The 19,217-nt window shown below is 39.6% G+C and overlaps 1 protein-coding gene across 12 annotated transcripts in view; it reads left to right on the forward strand.

Moving 5' to 3' along the window:
• Nucleotides 1–19,217, forward strand: part of dom (domino) — a 190,307-nt gene that overhangs the window by 97,375 nt on the left and 73,715 nt on the right. For all 12 annotated transcript variants that reach the window (XM_067114216.1, XM_067114220.1, XM_067114224.1 and 9 more), the window contains 5 exons: nucleotides 6,355–6,522; nucleotides 6,866–7,373; nucleotides 8,186–8,355; nucleotides 10,179–10,322; nucleotides 10,672–10,839. In XM_067114216.1, coding sequence (XP_066970317.1) covers nucleotides 6,355–6,522; nucleotides 6,866–7,373; nucleotides 8,186–8,355; nucleotides 10,179–10,322; nucleotides 10,672–10,839 — 1,158 coding nt within the window. The remainder of the gene's footprint in view (nucleotides 1–6,354; nucleotides 6,523–6,865; nucleotides 7,374–8,185; nucleotides 8,356–10,178; nucleotides 10,323–10,671; nucleotides 10,840–19,217) is intronic.

Raw genomic sequence — 19,217 nt, forward strand, 5'->3', positions numbered from 1 at the left:
TTAGGCCACAAAATATCAAGTCACTTCATAGAGGGTTTTATTATACCTATTTACTTCATATTTAAATGGAAATTTATTATATTTAGTATAATTTGTGGTATTTTATTTATTGTCTTTATTTACATACATGCATTACAGATTATCATATTTGGAATGGCAATATATTAAGTGAATTGGTTTAATTACATACGGTAAATAGAGTATATTAAATCTTGAGGGACGGGCTAAATATTTATTAAGCACACCCCCAGACTGGGCAAACTAAGGTTGGACAATTTAAAAAAAAAAAAAAAAAAAAAATCAGTGGAAAGAGGAAGATATGCAAGTGCACATGGTGTAAAAAAAAAATTCTAAAAATATTTCTGTACTGTCCATGGGAAGTTGAAAATGACTATATACAACCCTTTGTGGGGCCTATTTCACAAGACTCTAGCAAAAATATGCTGATTTTATAAAGGTATACATATTTTTCTAAATTGATTTTATATTGTAAAATTATAGTTACAGCTCACAAGATATCATAACAGATAACTAAAATCAGTAACAAATTCGGGGTATTTTATTGTAAAATATTTACAAGATTATGAATACTGATTCTTGACTGCACCAGTCCAAAAATTTTCTACCTTGGCTGCTCAACAAGTGGTTGATCTCGTGCAGTTCCCCCAGGGGGATACCTTATTCTTACCTTTAGTGATGGCATAAAGGCAAGATGGATCAAGATGACCAGTCTCTTTCCGTCTTTTCAATTTCTTCTCTCCCAACAAGCGGTGAGAAGATGGAACTATCATGCGATGAAACGATGGACCCAAGTGAGGCTAATGGCCTGACTACTAGAGTATTTTATATTCTGAACAAATATATTTCAACAGTAATCTTTCCTCTCTCTAGGTAGAGGAGAGAGGAAGAATAACAGACACGAATAGCTTTTTTTCCTGAACAGATATGGCTATCAGCAACTCCTCTGAACTAAGTTCTAACAACTGGTTATTGGCAAATTTGCCACAGTTGCTAATCTTTCAAGAGTCTCAGGATACGAGTTAAGACATTCTTCAGTGTGATGTAGTAACAACACAAGAGTGCCATGGTGCACAAATGGGCCTAGTGTCCTTTCTTCTCCTCTGTAACAGTACAAGTACATGAGCGGACGGAAGCACATTCAGTACAATGGCCGATGAGGCTTGATAAGAAACGTGAATGTATCTACATCATTTTCTTTTTCAAGCAAATCACGAGACAAGGACAGCTAATCTTGTCTTCCGGTTCTCATTCAACTGTTGAAGAAACTAGATCTTAGTCCTTCCTTTCTCAACTTCTTGGGGTTGGCTCTGTTCTGATCTGCCTGCTCATTCTACTGTTTGAAGTTGATCAGTGGGATGGACTGTGCTCCTATACCCATGAGATATGACATCTGTGTTGCCTCTGTAAGTAGTCTTTCAACTGGATACCAACGACTAGTTTGTTAGCTTCGGGTTGACTGAGAAATAGTTTCCAAAAGTGATTTCTTTGACTAGAGATTTGATCAAACAAGCATATCGCACAACTTCATGTTGGACATCAGTACATTTTGCACAGGATCTCTTGAGGCCAGAGTCATTGATCTGTCTATTGCATTCATGAAGAACCTATCGGTCAGGTACTAGGGTAGATTGTAATCATGAAGATCACATTCGTCTCCTTTACCTCAGATCATTGCCCACGTGTTCTTGGACTCCTTTCTTTGGATCCCATGCTGATGCTTGACAAGTCATGTAGTTTCACTCAGGTTGCATCTCGCCTAAGGTGGCGACTGCAGGGAGAAAGTGTGGGTAGGACTGGCCCCCACACTTTTCTCCTAGCTTCTTTCCTCTTCCAGTGGACAGAGGAACATGGAAGAACCGTCACGTGTTGGACTGGTGTGCATCCAGGTGATCTACATGACTGAGTATCCTGTCTATATTCCAGATTCGGTTGGATTAATAGATGTAAATCCTTCCTTCTCTCTGGCAAGGGAGAGAAATACTGACTATGAGCAAGCCAGTTGGTTATTGTAGTTTTATAGTCTCTGACACTGTGGGTTAATTTAAACCTTTTCGAATTGGATATTATTTATGTTCCTTTAATTTGAAATGCCCAGAGGTCTGATAATTGATCATCTATTGTTCAATAGATCAGAGGTACGGTCTCCCTTCCTTAACTCCTTACATGACCGGGAAGAGAGTACTTAGGTGAGCCAAACTACCATTCAGTTCAGATAATTACTTAGAATCCTCCCTCCAAAAGTAAGTCTCCTATATGTAAAGACTGAGGGTTTGTACAGTATTCGTGTAGGAACAAATGACCTATTTTTTAAAAGTTATTTTTTTTTTTTTGTAACATACAAACCTGAGGTCTTTGCATAAAAGGCCCACCTCTTACCATCCCTCATTTTCTTACCTGGGCCAAAAGGTAAACTGACTAGAATTGAATGCATTCAGACTGGGTGGGTGTTACCTCCACCCCTACCTTTGGTAACGTTACAGTACCATAACCACCTTGCAAAAAGCTTAATGGCCGGATTTCCAGCTTGCTGAAAGTTAGTCCCATATGTAAAGACCTCAGGTTGGTTTGGAAAAATACAAGTTATTTAAAAAATTTGTCATATCTAACCATCACTTGAAAGTTGGCCAAGTTTGTCTGTTGGTGTGATGCAAGGAATATTAGTGCAGTAAGTGCCTTTGTCCCACAGATTGCAGACATTTTAATCTTCCTTTGCTGTTGGGAGAAATTTTTATTAAATGTTACAGAGCAGCTCTTTCATGGGTCTTCAGTTTACAAAGTCTTGATTTTAGTTCTGACTGAGGCATTTCAGATTTGATTAACCCTTAATGGACGGCAGTCCTCATGTGAGATTTATAATAGGTTTTGGGTGATGGACAGGAATCTTCATATGAGTATTAATATTACTCGCCATACGATTTGGCTGTATCAAGCGGGAAAGTTTCCATCACTTCAGTGGCCCATGAATGCCTGGTGGCAACTTTAGAATCAGCTCAGCTCAGTCAGTGGGCATCTCAGGGAGATCAGTATTGTTCTTGACTTGATGGGGGGATGTCTTGCTCCTCTCTCTCTCCCATGACGTCTTTTTATTTATTTGCTCATAAATATACCCAGGGATTGATGTTGGTTTTAGTTCTTATCTTTTATGATATGATGTCAGTTATAAGTGTAATTTTGCAAATAAAAGCGCAAAGAAATATTAGAAAAAAACATGTACAAGCAGTCCCCGGTTATTGGCGGGTTGGTTAGTAGTGATCCGGTTTTCGGCGCTTGTCTAGCAACAAATCAGCACCGATACGTACCTAACAGAGGCACCGATAACCAAAAATTGCCAATTTTTGGTTATTGGCGATTTTTGTTTATCATCCGCCGTTGGAACGGAAATCCCGCAAATAACTGGGGACTGCCTGTACAGTATACCGCCAAAAAGGTTACTACATCTCCCAAGCTCAGTAAATTTACGTAAATATTTTACAACAAATATACTCAAAATTTTTTACTGATTTTAGTTCTTATCTGTTATGATATTTTGTGAGCTGTAATTATAATTTTACAAAGTAATATAAAATAAATTATTAGAAAAAACATGTATAACTTGGTAAAAATTTACAAGTGTTTTGTAAAAGAGGCCCCACATAGGGTTGTAAATAGTCACTTTCAACTTCCTGTGGACAGTAGGGAAAATTTTTTAGAATTTTTTTCTTACACCATGTACATAAATTAGCATGTCCCCGAAAGGTTAATCAATTTGAAGAGTGTCCTAAGAGTCTTGGAAACCCCCTTAGCTGGCGCTTGGCTCTGGTTTTAAAGGTCCTTATTAATTTTTTATGAAACTCTTCCTCAAGCATTTTAAATAGAATTAATTTCTGAAAGTTTTTCTTTCGGTACGGGCCCCTTTATAACATGTCAGCGAGCTTGATACTATGTCTGAGCATGTAGATCATTCAAAGCGCTGGTCTCTATTTCTGACTAAACGTAATGGTCTGTCCTTTCAATATCTGTGGTGTGCTTGTAGCTGTTCTAATAGTGTTAATCTTTTGCTTTGTCCAATAAGATAAGGTTTTAATGCAGCAAACTTGGAAATTCTCAGCAACATCTTTGAGACTTGATTAATGTAGGTCATAGGAAGTATCAAATTACAAAGAATCTGGTCTCTTCAGGCCCCAACTGTAAATCAAAAGGGGTACTCTGATGTTTCAGGCGAGGTAGTTTCCTTTAGTTTTTTTAAGTACAGTTTAAAGCTGTTTGCCTTTCTTCAAGTGGGAAAATGGAATTTTCATACTATTGATATAAAATTTATTACTGTATTACAGTATTATTATTTAGAACTGAAGCTAGAATTAATTTTATAGATATTCCTACTTACTTCAAAATGCTTAATGGTCAAAAGTGCCCCAGTGATTGACTGTATAATGAAATTTCATAATTCAGTTTAATTCTTTCCTTTGACTAAAGCAACCTGGCTACAGGCATAAGTCCTGGCTAAAGTTTGCATTGCTGAATGTTGGGTATCTTCTGTGCAGTCTTCTGTAACCAACTTCAGTGGTTCAGGCAGTGAATGTCACATTTTAAGGTTGGTCTATCCAGGACATTATATTTTCATCTTTGGTCTGTTGAGATTGTTGCTTGTGAGTTTTTGAGCCACCTTAGTTGACCTCAAATGCTATTTTGGCCACAGCTTGAGTGGTTTCTAGCCATGTTGAGACTTGCTGTGGATGTCATGAATTTTCTTCAGGTCAGGGGTCTGATTTCAGCAGACTTTATTATAGCCCAAGTTACTGCTTTTTCATATGTAAAATTTACTTAGTGTCAGTTGATGGAGTTCATCAAGTATTGCTGTAGTTGCTGTCACCAAGATTCCTCTTGACTGGCCACTCTCTCTTTCTTGGCTGTTCAAATTCTCACACTGCTTGTCTCCAGTCTTTTTCAGCTTGACATTGTTTAATGGAATAATCAGAGTCCTTTATTTCATTTTTTTTCTGTACATGAGTAATTACTTATGAGTCCGGTGGATCTACTAAGTTAAGGCTTGATGATGGCTCTATGTCATCAAACTAATTGATCTTATGAATCTGTTGGATGCATGACTTTTCTTAAATTTTTATGGCTAGTTGTGTTTTAGATCACACTGGGCTGCTCTAAACATGTAAATGATCCCAGTGCCTTTCATCAGAAGTCACACTTAAGTTACTGTTCCTTGGTTGGCCTCCCATTGCCTCTGGTTTGGTAGCTGGACTTGGTCTTATTTAAAATACATCCCCTTTTGTTCTTCGTGAACTGCCTTCCACATATGAGGAAGCACATCCTATGTAACCCGTGAGAGTTTATCAAGCCTGTCTTGGACAGATGGTCCTTTTGTTATTATACCTGTTGCTTGTTCCAACATATGAGTTGCTGAGATTGACCTTCTGTGAAAATGTTTCTTTTTTGCTGTGGAGGTTCTATCCTGGACTAGTTCTCCGGCATTTCTATGGAATTTTTCCTTGCTCAGAACTAGGACTCTGTACATTAGTGTTATTTAATCCTTGCTGTCTTTTGTCAGCTGGTGCCCTTTGCCATCTCCATAGAAGCTCAGTGGTCTGGTAAAACTAAGGTATACTTAACTTTTCCATAGTGGGACACCAGGCAGTGCCCACCTCTGCTGAGGTTTTTTGTAATGTTCTCACTCTTAACACAGTGGATTTGCCTTCTGTCCCATCATCTTGGCAAGCCATGTCCTTGTCTTGGATAGGGGGTTCAATGAGTTATCTCACTCATACTCATTCATCAGGCGTCTGGTACGGAGGCCTTTTTCACCTGATTTCACTGCTTTAAATACCTTGTCCCAAAAGTCTGGAAAGCCTTTCGTTGCAAATCTTAAGGCACAGAAGCGCTCCTTTGGAACCTGATCTTGCTAATTCCTGTCCTCTTTCCCTGGGATGAGATTTTGGCAGCAGTATCTTCCTTTTTGGGCTCATTTATGTTGTCAGCCTTCTAAATAGTAGTGAAGGGTGTTATATGATGAATAGGTTTATAACAACAACTAAGCTTTTACAATAAAGCAAGACTTTATAGTAACTTCTAAACTCAAATGCCGTCATCACTTCCTTGCTTTTTCAGATGGAGATTGACATAATAGAATGAGTAGTATTGATAAGTACTTCCAAATAATATGGAGTTGGCAGAACATTTGATGTGTCCCACGCAGTTGAAGGCTATTTCATGAATGGATTTATTTTAACACTTTACGTTGTTAAAACATGGTTTTTCACCATCATGGTTCAAATTAGTGAATAATGTTAAAGAATATTTGAACTTATGATTTCAATAAGCAAAGTTCAATTTTCTTTTTGACAGACAACTGCATCCTCCACTATCATACGACCAAGCACACCTTCTCCAGCCCCCCGAACATCAGCTCCAAGCACTCCCACTAAACCAACTACAAGAACTGAACAAAGGGAAGCAGAGCGGCAAGAGGAAAAAAGAAAAGATGATGAGAGGAAAAGGAGCTTATTTTTTTTGGTAAGGGCTATCTGATGTGCTTGTTTATGTTTCAAGTAAAGTATTGTATTGAAGTCTCATTCTGGTGGCAGAATAGATCAAAGTAGAACTTAAACTCAATTAGCATTATAGATGTTCCCAAAATTATTTTCATTTAATCAGTAGGTGCGTAGATTAAACTTGGAAATGTGTGTGGAAGCATCTGGTTTTTTTAAAGAACTTTTGTAAATATTTCACAAATTTTTCATATGGTTAAAGAGTAATGTTATGATGATTTCATGGCTTAATGTGATGGTAATGAACTGATTAGTTAGCATAAGGCCCTAATTAAATTTTGCATTATTAATGTAATATGTACTTTCAGAATGACCTGGATGAAAGAAAGAAGAAGAGTAGAAAAGAAAAATTATCTTTGATAGCTAGGCTAAATATTAGGAAATGCCATGCGTGCCCCATTTATGGAGCAGATTTAATAGAAGCTGTGACAGTCATAGGAAATATAGAGAGTATTGCCACCTCCAGTGGTAATTATTCTGGGCAAGGACTGGTTCATTGCCTACATGCCACCTCTCCAAATCCACGCGCCTTCTGGATCCAGACAGATGTACTTCATCAGGTGGTTTATACCCCTGAAAAATATCTTAAAGAGCTTAAGGATATCACAGATCGTTTCATATTTGTGGTTCCTGCAGTTCTTGCACCTCCAATTGTGTTGAGAATATGCCATCCCCCTCCATCAAAGTTATGGCAAGAAGAAAGACAACAACTAATGTTGAAAAAGGAGATAGCGCCATACTTAACACCTCTTCATCACATCATGAATGCCTCTGTTACACAGTTCCCTGACCCTAGACTTATTCAGTATGATTGTGGTAAGTAGCAATAAAAGTTTTTAAAATATAGTATATGCAGGTTTTAGTTACATATTTTTGCCATCGATTTTTCCTTTAATGTAAAAGAGCGAAAGTCAGTCTTGATAGTCTTTCAGCAAGTGGAAACTAATGTAGGGTTGTCTGTAGTTTGAAGATAGGTTAACTGATGGTTGAAGCATCTCAAGGAACCTGACTGACCTTTTTCATTGTATTCTTTTGTATTTTCAGAATGATTAAGTCTTCTATTATTCGTGTCATGCTTATTTTCTATATAGTATATAGTAATTGGTGAAAGATGTGGTTATATAGATAGATGAATATTGGTCATGCATCACAAATAAAATTATTATTATTATTATTATTATTATTATTATTATTATTAGGTATTTTAACCAGATTGGCCATATATAGGGAAAAGAAACTTTTTTTTTTTTTATGCAAAAACTACCTCAATATATTTGGGAAGATAGATGATTATTTTTATATAACTATGCAAAAACACCACTTCATTGTATTTTTTTAAGGGGAAGTATTTAACATTTCCTTAGAGCAAAATTTGATATTCTTCATTAAAAGAACTGATATATTCTGTATAGCCATTGAAAGCAAAGTAGAACAGTTTACTTGGCTTGTAAAAGAATTTTTATACATGTAAGGTAATTAAACTTTCAACATTTAGAACGGGAAAAAATTTGGAGGAAAGAGGGAATTTGTGGTGTAACGCAAAGAATGAGTTAGGAATTTTTTGATAATTGGAGAGTGATATTCTTATTTTTTATAACTAGGTAAGAGAATTTTTCATTGCATTACAGGCAAGTTACAGACGCTGGATCGTTTGTTGCGGCAGTTGAAATCAGGTAGTCACAGAGTTTTAATCTTCACCCAGATGACCAAGATGCTGGATGTCTTCGAAGCCTTTTTAAATTATCATGGCCATCTATATCTTAGATTGGATGGTACCACTAGGGTGGAACAGAGACAGGTATGATTGGAAAATATGATTAAATTGATTTAGATGCCTAAATTAACCCTTAAACGCCACCTGGACGTATCGTACGTCGACTAAAATTGTCTGTTGGGTGCCGAGTGGACGTACCGTACGTCGACTACAAAAAATTTCAACCTTCAGTCAACGAAATGGTCGAAAAACGCAATTGTTAGCTAAAACTCTTACATTCTAGTAATATTCAATCATTTATCTTCATTTTGCAACAAATTGGAAGTCTATAGCACAGTATTTTGATTTATGGTGAATTTTTGAAAAAAAACTTTTTCCTTACGTCCGCACGGTAACTCTGCCGAAAATTTCAGAAATTCTTTCGTCATTTTGTCGTAATGTTTGCACCGTTTTATATTAGTCGTTACATAAAGTTTTATATATGAAAATGTGTGCAATTTCATGTAGAATACAACAGAAAATAACTCATGGTTGTAGCTTTTATCAGTTTTGAAATATTTTCATATAAATCACGATAAATAGAAAAAATTCTACTTTCGGTCAACTTTAACTCGACCGAAATGGTCGAAAAACGCAATTGTAAGCTAAAACTCCTACATTCTAGTAATATTCAATCATGTACCTTCATTTTGCAACAAACTGGAAGTCTCTAGCACAATATTTCGATTTATGGTGAATTTTGAAAAAAAACTTTTTCCTTACGTCTGCGCGCGGTAAGTCTGCCGAACATCTCGGAAATTCTTTCGTCACTTTGTGGTAATGTTTGCACCGTTTTATATCAGTCGTTACATAAAGTTTTATATATGAAAATGTGCGCAATGTCATGTAGAATACAACAGAAAATAGCTCATGGTTGTATCTTTATCATTTTGAAATATTTTCATATAAATCACAATAAATAGAAAAAATTCTACTTTCAGTCAACTTTAACTTGACCGAAATGGTCGAAAACTGCAATTGTAAGCTAAAACACTTACAGTCTAGTAATATTCAATCAGTTACCTTCATTTTGCAACAAACATGAAGTCTCTAGCACAATATTTCAATTTATGGTGAATTTCTGAAAAAACCTTTTTTTACATCCGCGTTTTTAATTCATGCATCATTTTGTGATAATATTTTCTCTGTGTTGCTTTGATCGTTTTACAATTTGTTATATACCAAAATCATTGCAATTTAGTGTACAATACAAAGAAAAAAAATAACTCATTAGGTTTAACTGTTTTGCTCACAGCGCGATTTGTATACAATTATATATGAAATTTTTTTTTGCTGTCATATTTCAATATTTATATATGATAATGATATTTTTTTTCATTTCTGATGGTTGCATACTAAACTTCAGGCAATGACAAAAAAATGAGTTAAAAATGAACTCTTAATCTTTAAAACTAAGCGTGCTGTGATTTAAACAAAAAAAAACTTTTTTTCCGCTTCGGCGCTAACTACCAAACGCCGCCGGCATATGACAGACACTTTTGTAAATAGAGGCTCGGCGTTAGAGGGTTAATGTAACAAAAGGAAGAGAGAGGACTGAAAAGAATTTAACATAAACTGAATTCTCTTTCTCTCTGGCTTCTTAAATTGGTTTAGATGCCTAAATTAATGTAACAAAAGGAAGAGAGGATTGAAAAACATTTAACATAAACTGAATTCTCTTTCTCTCTGGCTTCCTTGTCTTATGTTAATGTCATTTCAGTAATTTTTTTTATTACTGTCTCCATATTTGTTTATTTAACATTTGTGATGTATACATCTTATGCTACTGTTTCTTATACCCAGGTGCTCATAGATCTTGATATTTTCATTGTTTCAGCTGAGTAATGTTTATTGTGCTTTGTTATCAGGTGCTGATGGAAAGATTTAATCAAGATAAACGTATTTTTGCCTTCATACTGTCAACCCGATCTGGAGGAATAGGTGTGAATCTCACAGGAGCAGATACAGTCATATTTTATGACTCAGATTGGAACCCTACCATGGATGCTCAGGTTTGTTTCAACTAGCTCGTCTTGTGGTCCTTGTGTTTTATAAGCGCATCTTGTTAACTGTGCAAGGACCATCTAGCATGAGAACTTTCTTGTCTGAGGCTTTTTTAATTAGCCTAGACTGTTTGCATCTGGTGTTTTAAATTCTATAGTTGGGTACATGTTCTTTCCAGTATATTAGCACGATTGTTGACTGGAAATAAGATGTGTAACACTATACTTTGTTTTTCTGTTAGCTTACAGTGCTTTAGATTGTCTTGATCCAATATGGGTATAACTTGTTTGGCTGAGTTTCTGATTTTTATTTTTATATTGAAAAGTTAAACTTAATGTACATTTTATGCACTTACAGGCACAAGATCGTTGTCATCGTATTGGTCAGACACGAGATGTACATATCTACCGCTTGATATCAGAAAAGACGATTGAAGAGAACATCTTGAAAAAGGCTAATCAGAAACGCCTTTTGGGTGATTTGGCCATTGAAGGTGGAAACTTCACAACGGCACATTTCAAGAAGGTATTGTTGCACTTTATAACATGTCAAATCAGAAGAACAGACATAGAAAGCTTACCATCAGTAAAATCAACCTGTTCATACGCAGAACAAACCTAGGTCTTAACATTAGGATAAATCTTCTTGCGCCAGCTGGAAACCGGTAAAAATAAAACAATATACTGTAATTTTATATGCAAGGAATTGATGGTCAGGCTGATTATATATCAGTTTTTAAAGTTTAGTCATTATTATTTTTTCATTTTTATTTTTCTGCATTAATGAAATAGTATAAGCATTATTTTTTCATTTTTATTTTTCTGCATTAATGAAATAGTATGAGCATTATTCATTTACGAATTGTATAAGAAGCACATGTTTAATTTTATAAGACGTTTTTATAACAAAACATTCTTTATGTTTTGAAGTGAAACTGTTTGTGTTGTGACATCATAGGATGCAATATGGTGGCTGTGGGAAGGTGAAATATGCTTTTTGGTGTGGACTAGTATAGAGTACATTTTTGGTGTGGACTGGTATAGAGTACACTATTTGCTAGGTTGTCAGTTGTGGGTTGTAAGTCAGTTTGTGATGTTTTGGTCTTATCTGGATTATACAAGAAGAGGAACGTGAACAGGTGGGTGGATTGCATGATTGTAGCATTTTGGATGAGTTAGGCTAGGAAAAGATTCACCGGCATCTGTCACGAACGAGGTGGGTGACACCACCGACCCAAGCTTGATCTCATGACGCCTCAGTTATTCTTCTACCGCCTTTGAGTGAGGACGTCTTGTTCTTTCTCTCTTCCCTAAAGCCGGTCTTTTTTCTATGCCCATGTTTTTTTTTCTGTGTTTTAGTGTACAGGTTTGTGTTTGCGAGAGTGTTGTGGGTATCATGAAATCCCAAAACCCTTCTACAAGCTCCAGTTCTGGCTCCCGCAAGACTCAGAGGAAATGTCTGGGTGCAGGAGGTTGTCCGTGTTCGCATTTCCTAGCCTCCATGAGTACTGATCCTCATTCAGCTTGCAGTAGGTGCAGAGCTAATATATGTAGTGAAGTCAACCCTTGTTCAGAATGTAATTCTTGGTCTTCTGAGCAATGGAAGAGGTTTGCTGAGAAGGGGTAGCATAAGAGGAAGTCAAAGGCTCCATCTTCGGATGGCACCCCTTCTGCCTCATTGACGGCCCAAACTCCTCTTGATTCTGCCTCTTCGTTGGTTAGATCTCTTCCAGTTGCTGCATCAAAAATTGATGGTTGTTCCCCTTGCTTTTCTCCCATTGATTCATCTTCAGAAGTTTTGGGAGTGGGTTAGGAGATTGTATATTTAATGCTGCCCCATCTCACCCTTGTGGGGGAGGGGGCATCACCATCTTTATCCTTTTGTTTGAGTTTCGGAAGTGCAGGAGATGTCGAGTGTATGGCCTATCAGGCATACCAACCTTAGATGACCTATTGTCCCACTTCATGTCTTCGTGCAACCCAGTTCCCACACACACACACACACACACACACACACACACACACACACACACACACAACCCCCCCCCCCACCCGATTCTCCACTATATGCGGTCATGTTCTGCCACATCTAGCAGGACGCCTATGGTACCAGCCTCGTATCATGCTGGGTCAACCTTGGTCCTTCCTACAGGGTTACCAACAGCCTCTTCACATGATTCGTCTGCTGTAGTGACATCACAACCAGGCCCCCCTAAGACGTCAGCAGCTGTTCCGACTGTGATTCTGTCGTTCAAGTGGTGTTGGAGAGACGACTCTGTCATTGAAGGGAAGTGCAGCCATGCTCGTAGGAAAAGAGACGTTGCTCTCCTTCTTCTTCATCATTGTCGTCGTCTGCTTCTCCTGTAGGTTCGCCCGTCAAGCATTGGAGGATTAAGGACTTCGTTTCTGATCCTAGAGCCAAGAAAAGAAGGAGGATTCCTTTTTCTTCTTCTAGCCAGGACAGCCACATCCCAGCATTGGACTGTGGCCTTTGCTCTACCACGGACGTTCATCATTGTAGGGACACGGCCGTTGCTGGTCTACGGGCATTGAGCATTGTAGGAAGTCTGGTACAGGGAAGGATCGCGATCCTACGGCCGTTGTCCACGGTTGTGATTCTTCTGCAGCTGGCCATGTAGGGGTTTTGTTGGGGCATGCAGACGTTGATAGATGATTCCTCGTCCATTGGCGCTAATCTGCAAGGTCTGCTCATAAAAAGGAAGCTTTGTGAAGATTCCCTTTCCCCGGTTATACAGTAAACCCCCTGTATTCGAGGGGGATGCGTACTGCATCCCCCAGGAATAGCTAAAATCCGCGAGTACTTATAACCCCTCTAAAAACACTTAGAACTGCCTATTTTGATAGTTTAAACACACAAAAAAAACCCTCTAAAAATACTTATACTTGAGTATTTTAATAGTTTTATCACAAAAACTGCATTTAGTCATGAAAATTATATGAAAATACAGTAATTCCTGTCAGCGTTAGGGACCGTGATCAGACATCGTGCTCTCACTCCAGGTCTCCGTCACCCAGAGGCTCCTGTGATTCCTCTCCGGGGTTTCACAACCGAAGTCATCTGGGTAGGCTTGACCATGATTCTTCATCAAAACGTTGATCACATTCAAGATCCAGCAGCAGAGACCATGGCAGTCATACGCCGTCCCGAGGCCATGGGTTTGACATTTCCAGGTCGTGGGATGATTCATGTCCGTTGTGCGAGAAAGGTTCTTTTGTGTCTAGAGTGAGTGTTCGAGAATCTTCTCTTCTTCTGTGTTTGGAGCGAGTGTTCAAGACCCTTCTCTATCTTCCACTTCAGGTGCCCATCCCACACAGGAGGTGGAAGATTTAGAGAACCAGGAATTTCTGTCTTCTTATGCTGAGGTTATTGATCTTATTTGTCAGTTCAATAATCTTTCTAAGAGAACTGAAACTCCTTCTGCGATCACTCCTACAGGGAAAGAAGCCCTTTGTGTCTGAGAAAAAACTAAAACTTCCTTTGAGTTGCCTTGTTCCAGCCATGCAGACTCAGTCCTTCAGCATGTGAACTCGCTGATTTTGGGTTGAGATAACTCACTGCGGTCGAACAGAACGTTCAAGTTTCTCCAAGCTCCTCTTCCTTGTCATAGAAGATATTATACCACTCCAGTGGTACCTCTGCTAGGTAGACAGGCTAACTTGGATGTTGTCAGGTTGAAGCTGGGTTTGACTTTGGACCAAGTGAGGATGGAGTGCCTCTCCCTTTACATTTCACAAAGCCGCTGCATTGGAGTCTATGGCTTGTCTTCCAGACGGCCTCTTGGCTCGACTAATGGTCGATGGCAGTGGCAAAAATTTCATCATCGGCTACTGCAAGAAAATCGGTTGATGGGGCAGCTTATATCAGGTTGCTAGCTACAGTTTGGTTCAAAGGCAATCTCATACCTGACACATCTGAGTGCCAATATATGGGCCAATATCCTCCTGATGAGAAGAGATGCAGCACTCGCCAAGATAGCTCGATCTGTTGATGTTGAATCTTTATCATTAAGGAATGGTGATATTTTGCAGTCACAGTTGCTTCTCCTTAAGGATAGACTGGAGTGAGCTATTGACAGACGGAGAACCGATACTAATGACAGATTGGTACAACAAGCAGGAAGTAAATCTAGGACTGCATCACGATCCAATGTTGCAAGACAGGTTCAGCAACATCCTCCCAAGAAGACAGTAAGGCCACCGCCTATAAATAAAGTTCCTCAACCTGCTTCATTGACAAAGAAACCCCTTCAACAAAGGCCCTTTCAGAATCGTTCTCCAAGAGGAAGAGGCAGAGGTGGGAGATGGTGGAGTGGGTGCCCCTCCCCGCTTCTTGCCACCAGTGGGGGAATGCCTGGCAAGCTGTTGGGCTCCTGACCTACAATTAAGGATCTCAAAAACACCTAGCCCTCCAAGAAGTGAAAATGATGATGGAGAAAGGAGCGATAGAACAAGTAGAGTGTCCTACTCTGGGGTTCTACAGCAGAATCTTCCTGGTCCCCAAGACCACTGGCGATTGGAGGACAGTCATAGATCTTTCAGCGTTGAATCTTTTCATTAGGAAGACAAGGTTCAGATTGGAAACTCCACGGACAATCTTGGAAGCCATCAGGGACAACGACTACACGCTGACCATAGACTTGAAGGATGCATACTTCCAGATTCCTATTCATCCTTCCTCTCGGAAGTTTCTTTGTTTCAGTCTTGGAGAGCAGGTGTTTCAGTTCAAGGTGCTGTGCTTCAGGTTGACAACAGCTCCTCAGGTGTTCACGAGAGTGTTTACACTGGTTTCGACATGGGCTCATGCTCAGGGGGTCAGACTTCTAAGATACCTCGACGACTGGCTGGTCTTAGCAAGTTCCCAGGAAAAGTTGGTTCAGGATAAGGAGCAACTCCTCCAATTTTGTCACAGCCTAGGAATTGTGGTAAATTTCGAGAAGTCAAATCTCATTCCCAGTCCGAGAATTCTATACCTGGGAATGGTAATAGACACAGCAGCGTCAAGAGTCTTCTCGTTGGAACAAAGGATTGAGAAGTTCATGACAATAGCTCATTCCTTTCTGTCCGAAAGGACACAACCAGCTCGTCAGTGGCAGGTTATTCTAGGCCTGTTATCTTCTTTGGAGAAATTGGTTTCACATGGCCGACTACATCTTCGGTCCTTACAGTGAAGACTAAAGGAATACTGGTCTCCAGCAAGAGATTCCCCTCACATGCAAGTCCCTCGACAGACCATGAAGTTCACCCAGAAACGACATGGTGTGGTGGTTGGACAACAAGAATCTAGCAACGGGAGTTCCTCTTCATTCACTCCCTCCAGAACTACTGTGCTACTGTTCTTGGATGCGTCTTCCAAAGGTTGGGGAGCTGATCTAGAAGACCTAACGTCCGGAATGTGGAGTCCTCAAGACAGTCTACTTATGTCATTATGCTGGAGCTGAAAGCAGCCTTACTAGCTCTTTAGCAGTTTCGAAAGAGGGTGATGGGACACTGTTGTTTTGATGTCGGACAACAATACAGTGGTTGCTTATGTGAACAAACGGGGTGCTGCTGGTGTTTCGCCAAGTTCAAATGATAACAATCCAATTACATCAGTGGGCCATAGACAATTCGGTGGAGATTGTGGCCAGGTACGTTCCAGGCAAAAGGAATGTAGTGGTCGACAAACTAGGTCAGCAGAGAGATTCTTGGAACAGAGTGGTCTCTGCATCAGGGGATTGCTGGCAGGCTGTTTCAATTGTAGGGGAGGCCAGTGATGGACCTCTTTGCTACAAGGTTCAACAGAAAGTTAGGGGTCTACTGTTCAGAGTTCCAGGCTTGTTTGCCGTGGCAGAGGATGCCCTTCAACATCCCTGGGACAATCTGGATGTATATGCCGTCCCCCCGTTTTGCCTGATCCACCAAGGTCTTGAACAGAGTGATGAGTTCCCAGAATCTCAAGATGACTCTAGTAGCTCCTTTGTGGCCACAAGCAGAATGGTTTCCAGATCTGCTGCCACTGCCAACAGCAGTTCTGAGAAAGTAACCCACGTGCCACAATCTACTATGTCAGCCTTATGTAGAGAGGTACCATCAGTTGATAGGTTCCCTATCTCTTCACGGACTCAACTGTCGGGATACCTCAGGAAGTCTACTTCATCCGTGTACCAGGGGAAGTGGTCTGCCGACTGTGATTGGTGTTATCGACGGGGTTACTCTCCACTCAGAACATCTGTTCAGCAAGTAGCTGATATTGTAATCTTTCTCCGATCGGAAAAATGTCTTTCTGTTTCTGCCGTAAAGGGCTACAGGGCTGCTTTGGCTTTGGTTTATCATATGAAGAATGTGGACATATCTACATCTTGGGAGATATCTATGCTGATCAAAAGTTTTGAGCAGTCCTATCCCTCTAGGTACTCAAACCTCTAACCTGGTATCCAACTCAGGTACAGTACCAAGTAGCCTTAGCCAAGCTCCTTTTGAACCCTTGTGTCAGGTTTCGGATAGACACTTGACCCTGAAGGCAGTCTTCCTGTTGGCCTTGGCTTCATCGAGAAGGCTGAGTGAACTTCATGGTCTGTCATATGGTGTTTAACACACCAGGGGTTGGAGGTCAGTAGCCTTCGAATTTGTCTCGGAATTCAAGATGACAGGTTCCCCTCCTTTTCTATCCCTTTGTTGGGCGATTATGTTGACAACGATCCAGATGAATAGCTTCTTTCCCCTGTTAGATCACTACGTGCTTATCTAAGAAGGACTCGACACCTCGGACTTGGGTGTCAAAGACTTCTTGTTAGTACTGGCCAGGTCAAGAAAGAAGTGTCCAAGAATACAATCTCATTCTGGCTGCAAGAAGTGATCAAGTATGCATACTCATCATTATCAGTCTACTGACAATACTGTGCCTGCAAGAGCACATGACATTAGAGAACTGAGTTCCTCCTCCATGGCACTCAAGAAGAATGTGTCTATTCATAGGGTTTTGAATACTGAGGGACGTTGCATACAGGTCCTTGGACACTTTTTCCTTGGATCTGGTGGTGGCTACTCAACAAGTTGTGTAGCTCATCCAGTGCCCCTAGCGGGACAGTTTGTATCTTGCCTAAGATGTTGGTGTGAAAGTGAAATGAATAGGATGACTGGTGTCTTTTCCTCCTTCTCCCGTCTTCTCTACTTACGGGCTGTGTGAAGATAGTGGTATCATAAGCTGGCACTGGCTGGATACAGGTGAGTGAAACAGTCATGCTGTGGGAGTTCTTGTTATTAATATAAAGACGTCTTTCAGTAGCAAACCCTTCCTCCTTAGCAAGGAGAGAGAGGAAGGATAACAAACCCATATAGGTGGCTACATTGGTTTGTTGTTGGAACAGGTAGCTCTTTATCTTCCACATAAGCAATGAAATTGGACATTGTACTAAACCAGGTAGTGGGAGCCTAAGATACACACATATATCTATAGGTTCAGAGGCTTAGGTCATCCTCCTTACAATATTTTTATTCAGGAAGATTGCCTGGGTGTGCCGAACCTCCAGTTGGTTCAGGATTACTTATTTCCCACCAAAAGTGAGTCTCTCCTGATGTTAAGACCCAGGTCTGTTCGGTATATGAGCAAATGGCAAATTTTTAATTAATTTGTATTTTTCATAACTAACAAACCTGCGGTCTTAACATTTAACACCCACCCCTAGCCACCCCTCTGTCAGTTTACCCCGGGTTGGAAGAATAACTGAGGCGTCACAAGATCAAGCTTGGGTCAGTGGTGTCACCCACCTCGTTCGTGACAGATGCCAGAGCCCACCAATTCCTTGCATAGGCAATTGTTTTATTTTTGCTGGTTTTCAGCTGTTACCGGAAGATTTATCCTAATATTAAGACTGCAGATTTGTTATTAATGAAAAATACAAATTAATTAAAAAGTTGTCATTTGTAGATTTTTGTTTTTCATGGGGAAACAGTTTTAATTTTAATAAATATACTGTATATAGAAAAAACAGGAATCCTTATGGTAGCTAGCTAGTTACTCCTAATATTCTCTACTTGTATTGACATTATGAGTCAAATATAATGTACTTTTACTTTATTTCTGCATCTGCAGATCCCCAGACACACTATTAATAGGAAGAAAAATTACCAGTTTTTTTCCTCCATTGATTTTCATTGCTGTCTTTGTCATTCCTCCATTTTACTTTTTAAAATTACCTCCTACTCAGATTGTGATGATAACACTAGGTTATCTGCAAATAGCAGTTCCCTGAAGCAATCTTTTGTACATTCTTCCTGTCAGCATTAGTATGATAAACAGGCCTCAGTGCTGATTGTTGTTTGCCACCTACATTTGTCACAAATTCTTCAGGTACACCTACCTTGGCTACATTCTAGATCTACTGTTATTGTAATGCTATTAGTCTAGTAAATCATTCATGTATCCTGTGCCAATGTAATGCCCATATAAGTATTTGTATCAGTACTCTGTATTAGATGCTTTGTTCTAGATATGCAATTATATGGTAGTTTCTTCAACTTTGGATGGTACTTTTCTTGTAGTTGCCTCACCTCAGACTGCTGCAGGTAACACAATACTGTATATGATTAATGGTTTTGTAAGCCATTTAATCTCTCTCTCTCTCTCTCTCTCTCTCTCTCTCTCTCTCTCTCTCTCTCTCTCTCTCTCTCTCTCTCTCTCAAGTATCTAAAGTAAAGGTCAAGGCAATTAACAAACATTTCCCCAAAGGGGGGTGGTGCCGACAGTGCACTGCATGAGGTGTACTGTTGGCATTACTTAAGGTTCTTTGCAGAGTCCCTTCAGCCCCTAGCTGCATCCCCTTCCATTCCTGTTACCGTACCTCTGTTCATATTCTCTTTCTTCCATCTTACTTTCCACCCTCTCCTAATAATTGATTCAGTGCG

The sequence above is a fragment of the Macrobrachium rosenbergii genome, chromosome 13 (assembly GCF_040412425.1).
Source record: "Macrobrachium rosenbergii isolate ZJJX-2024 chromosome 13, ASM4041242v1, whole genome shotgun sequence".
Lineage (NCBI taxonomy): Eukaryota > Metazoa > Arthropoda > Malacostraca > Decapoda > Palaemonidae > Macrobrachium > Macrobrachium rosenbergii.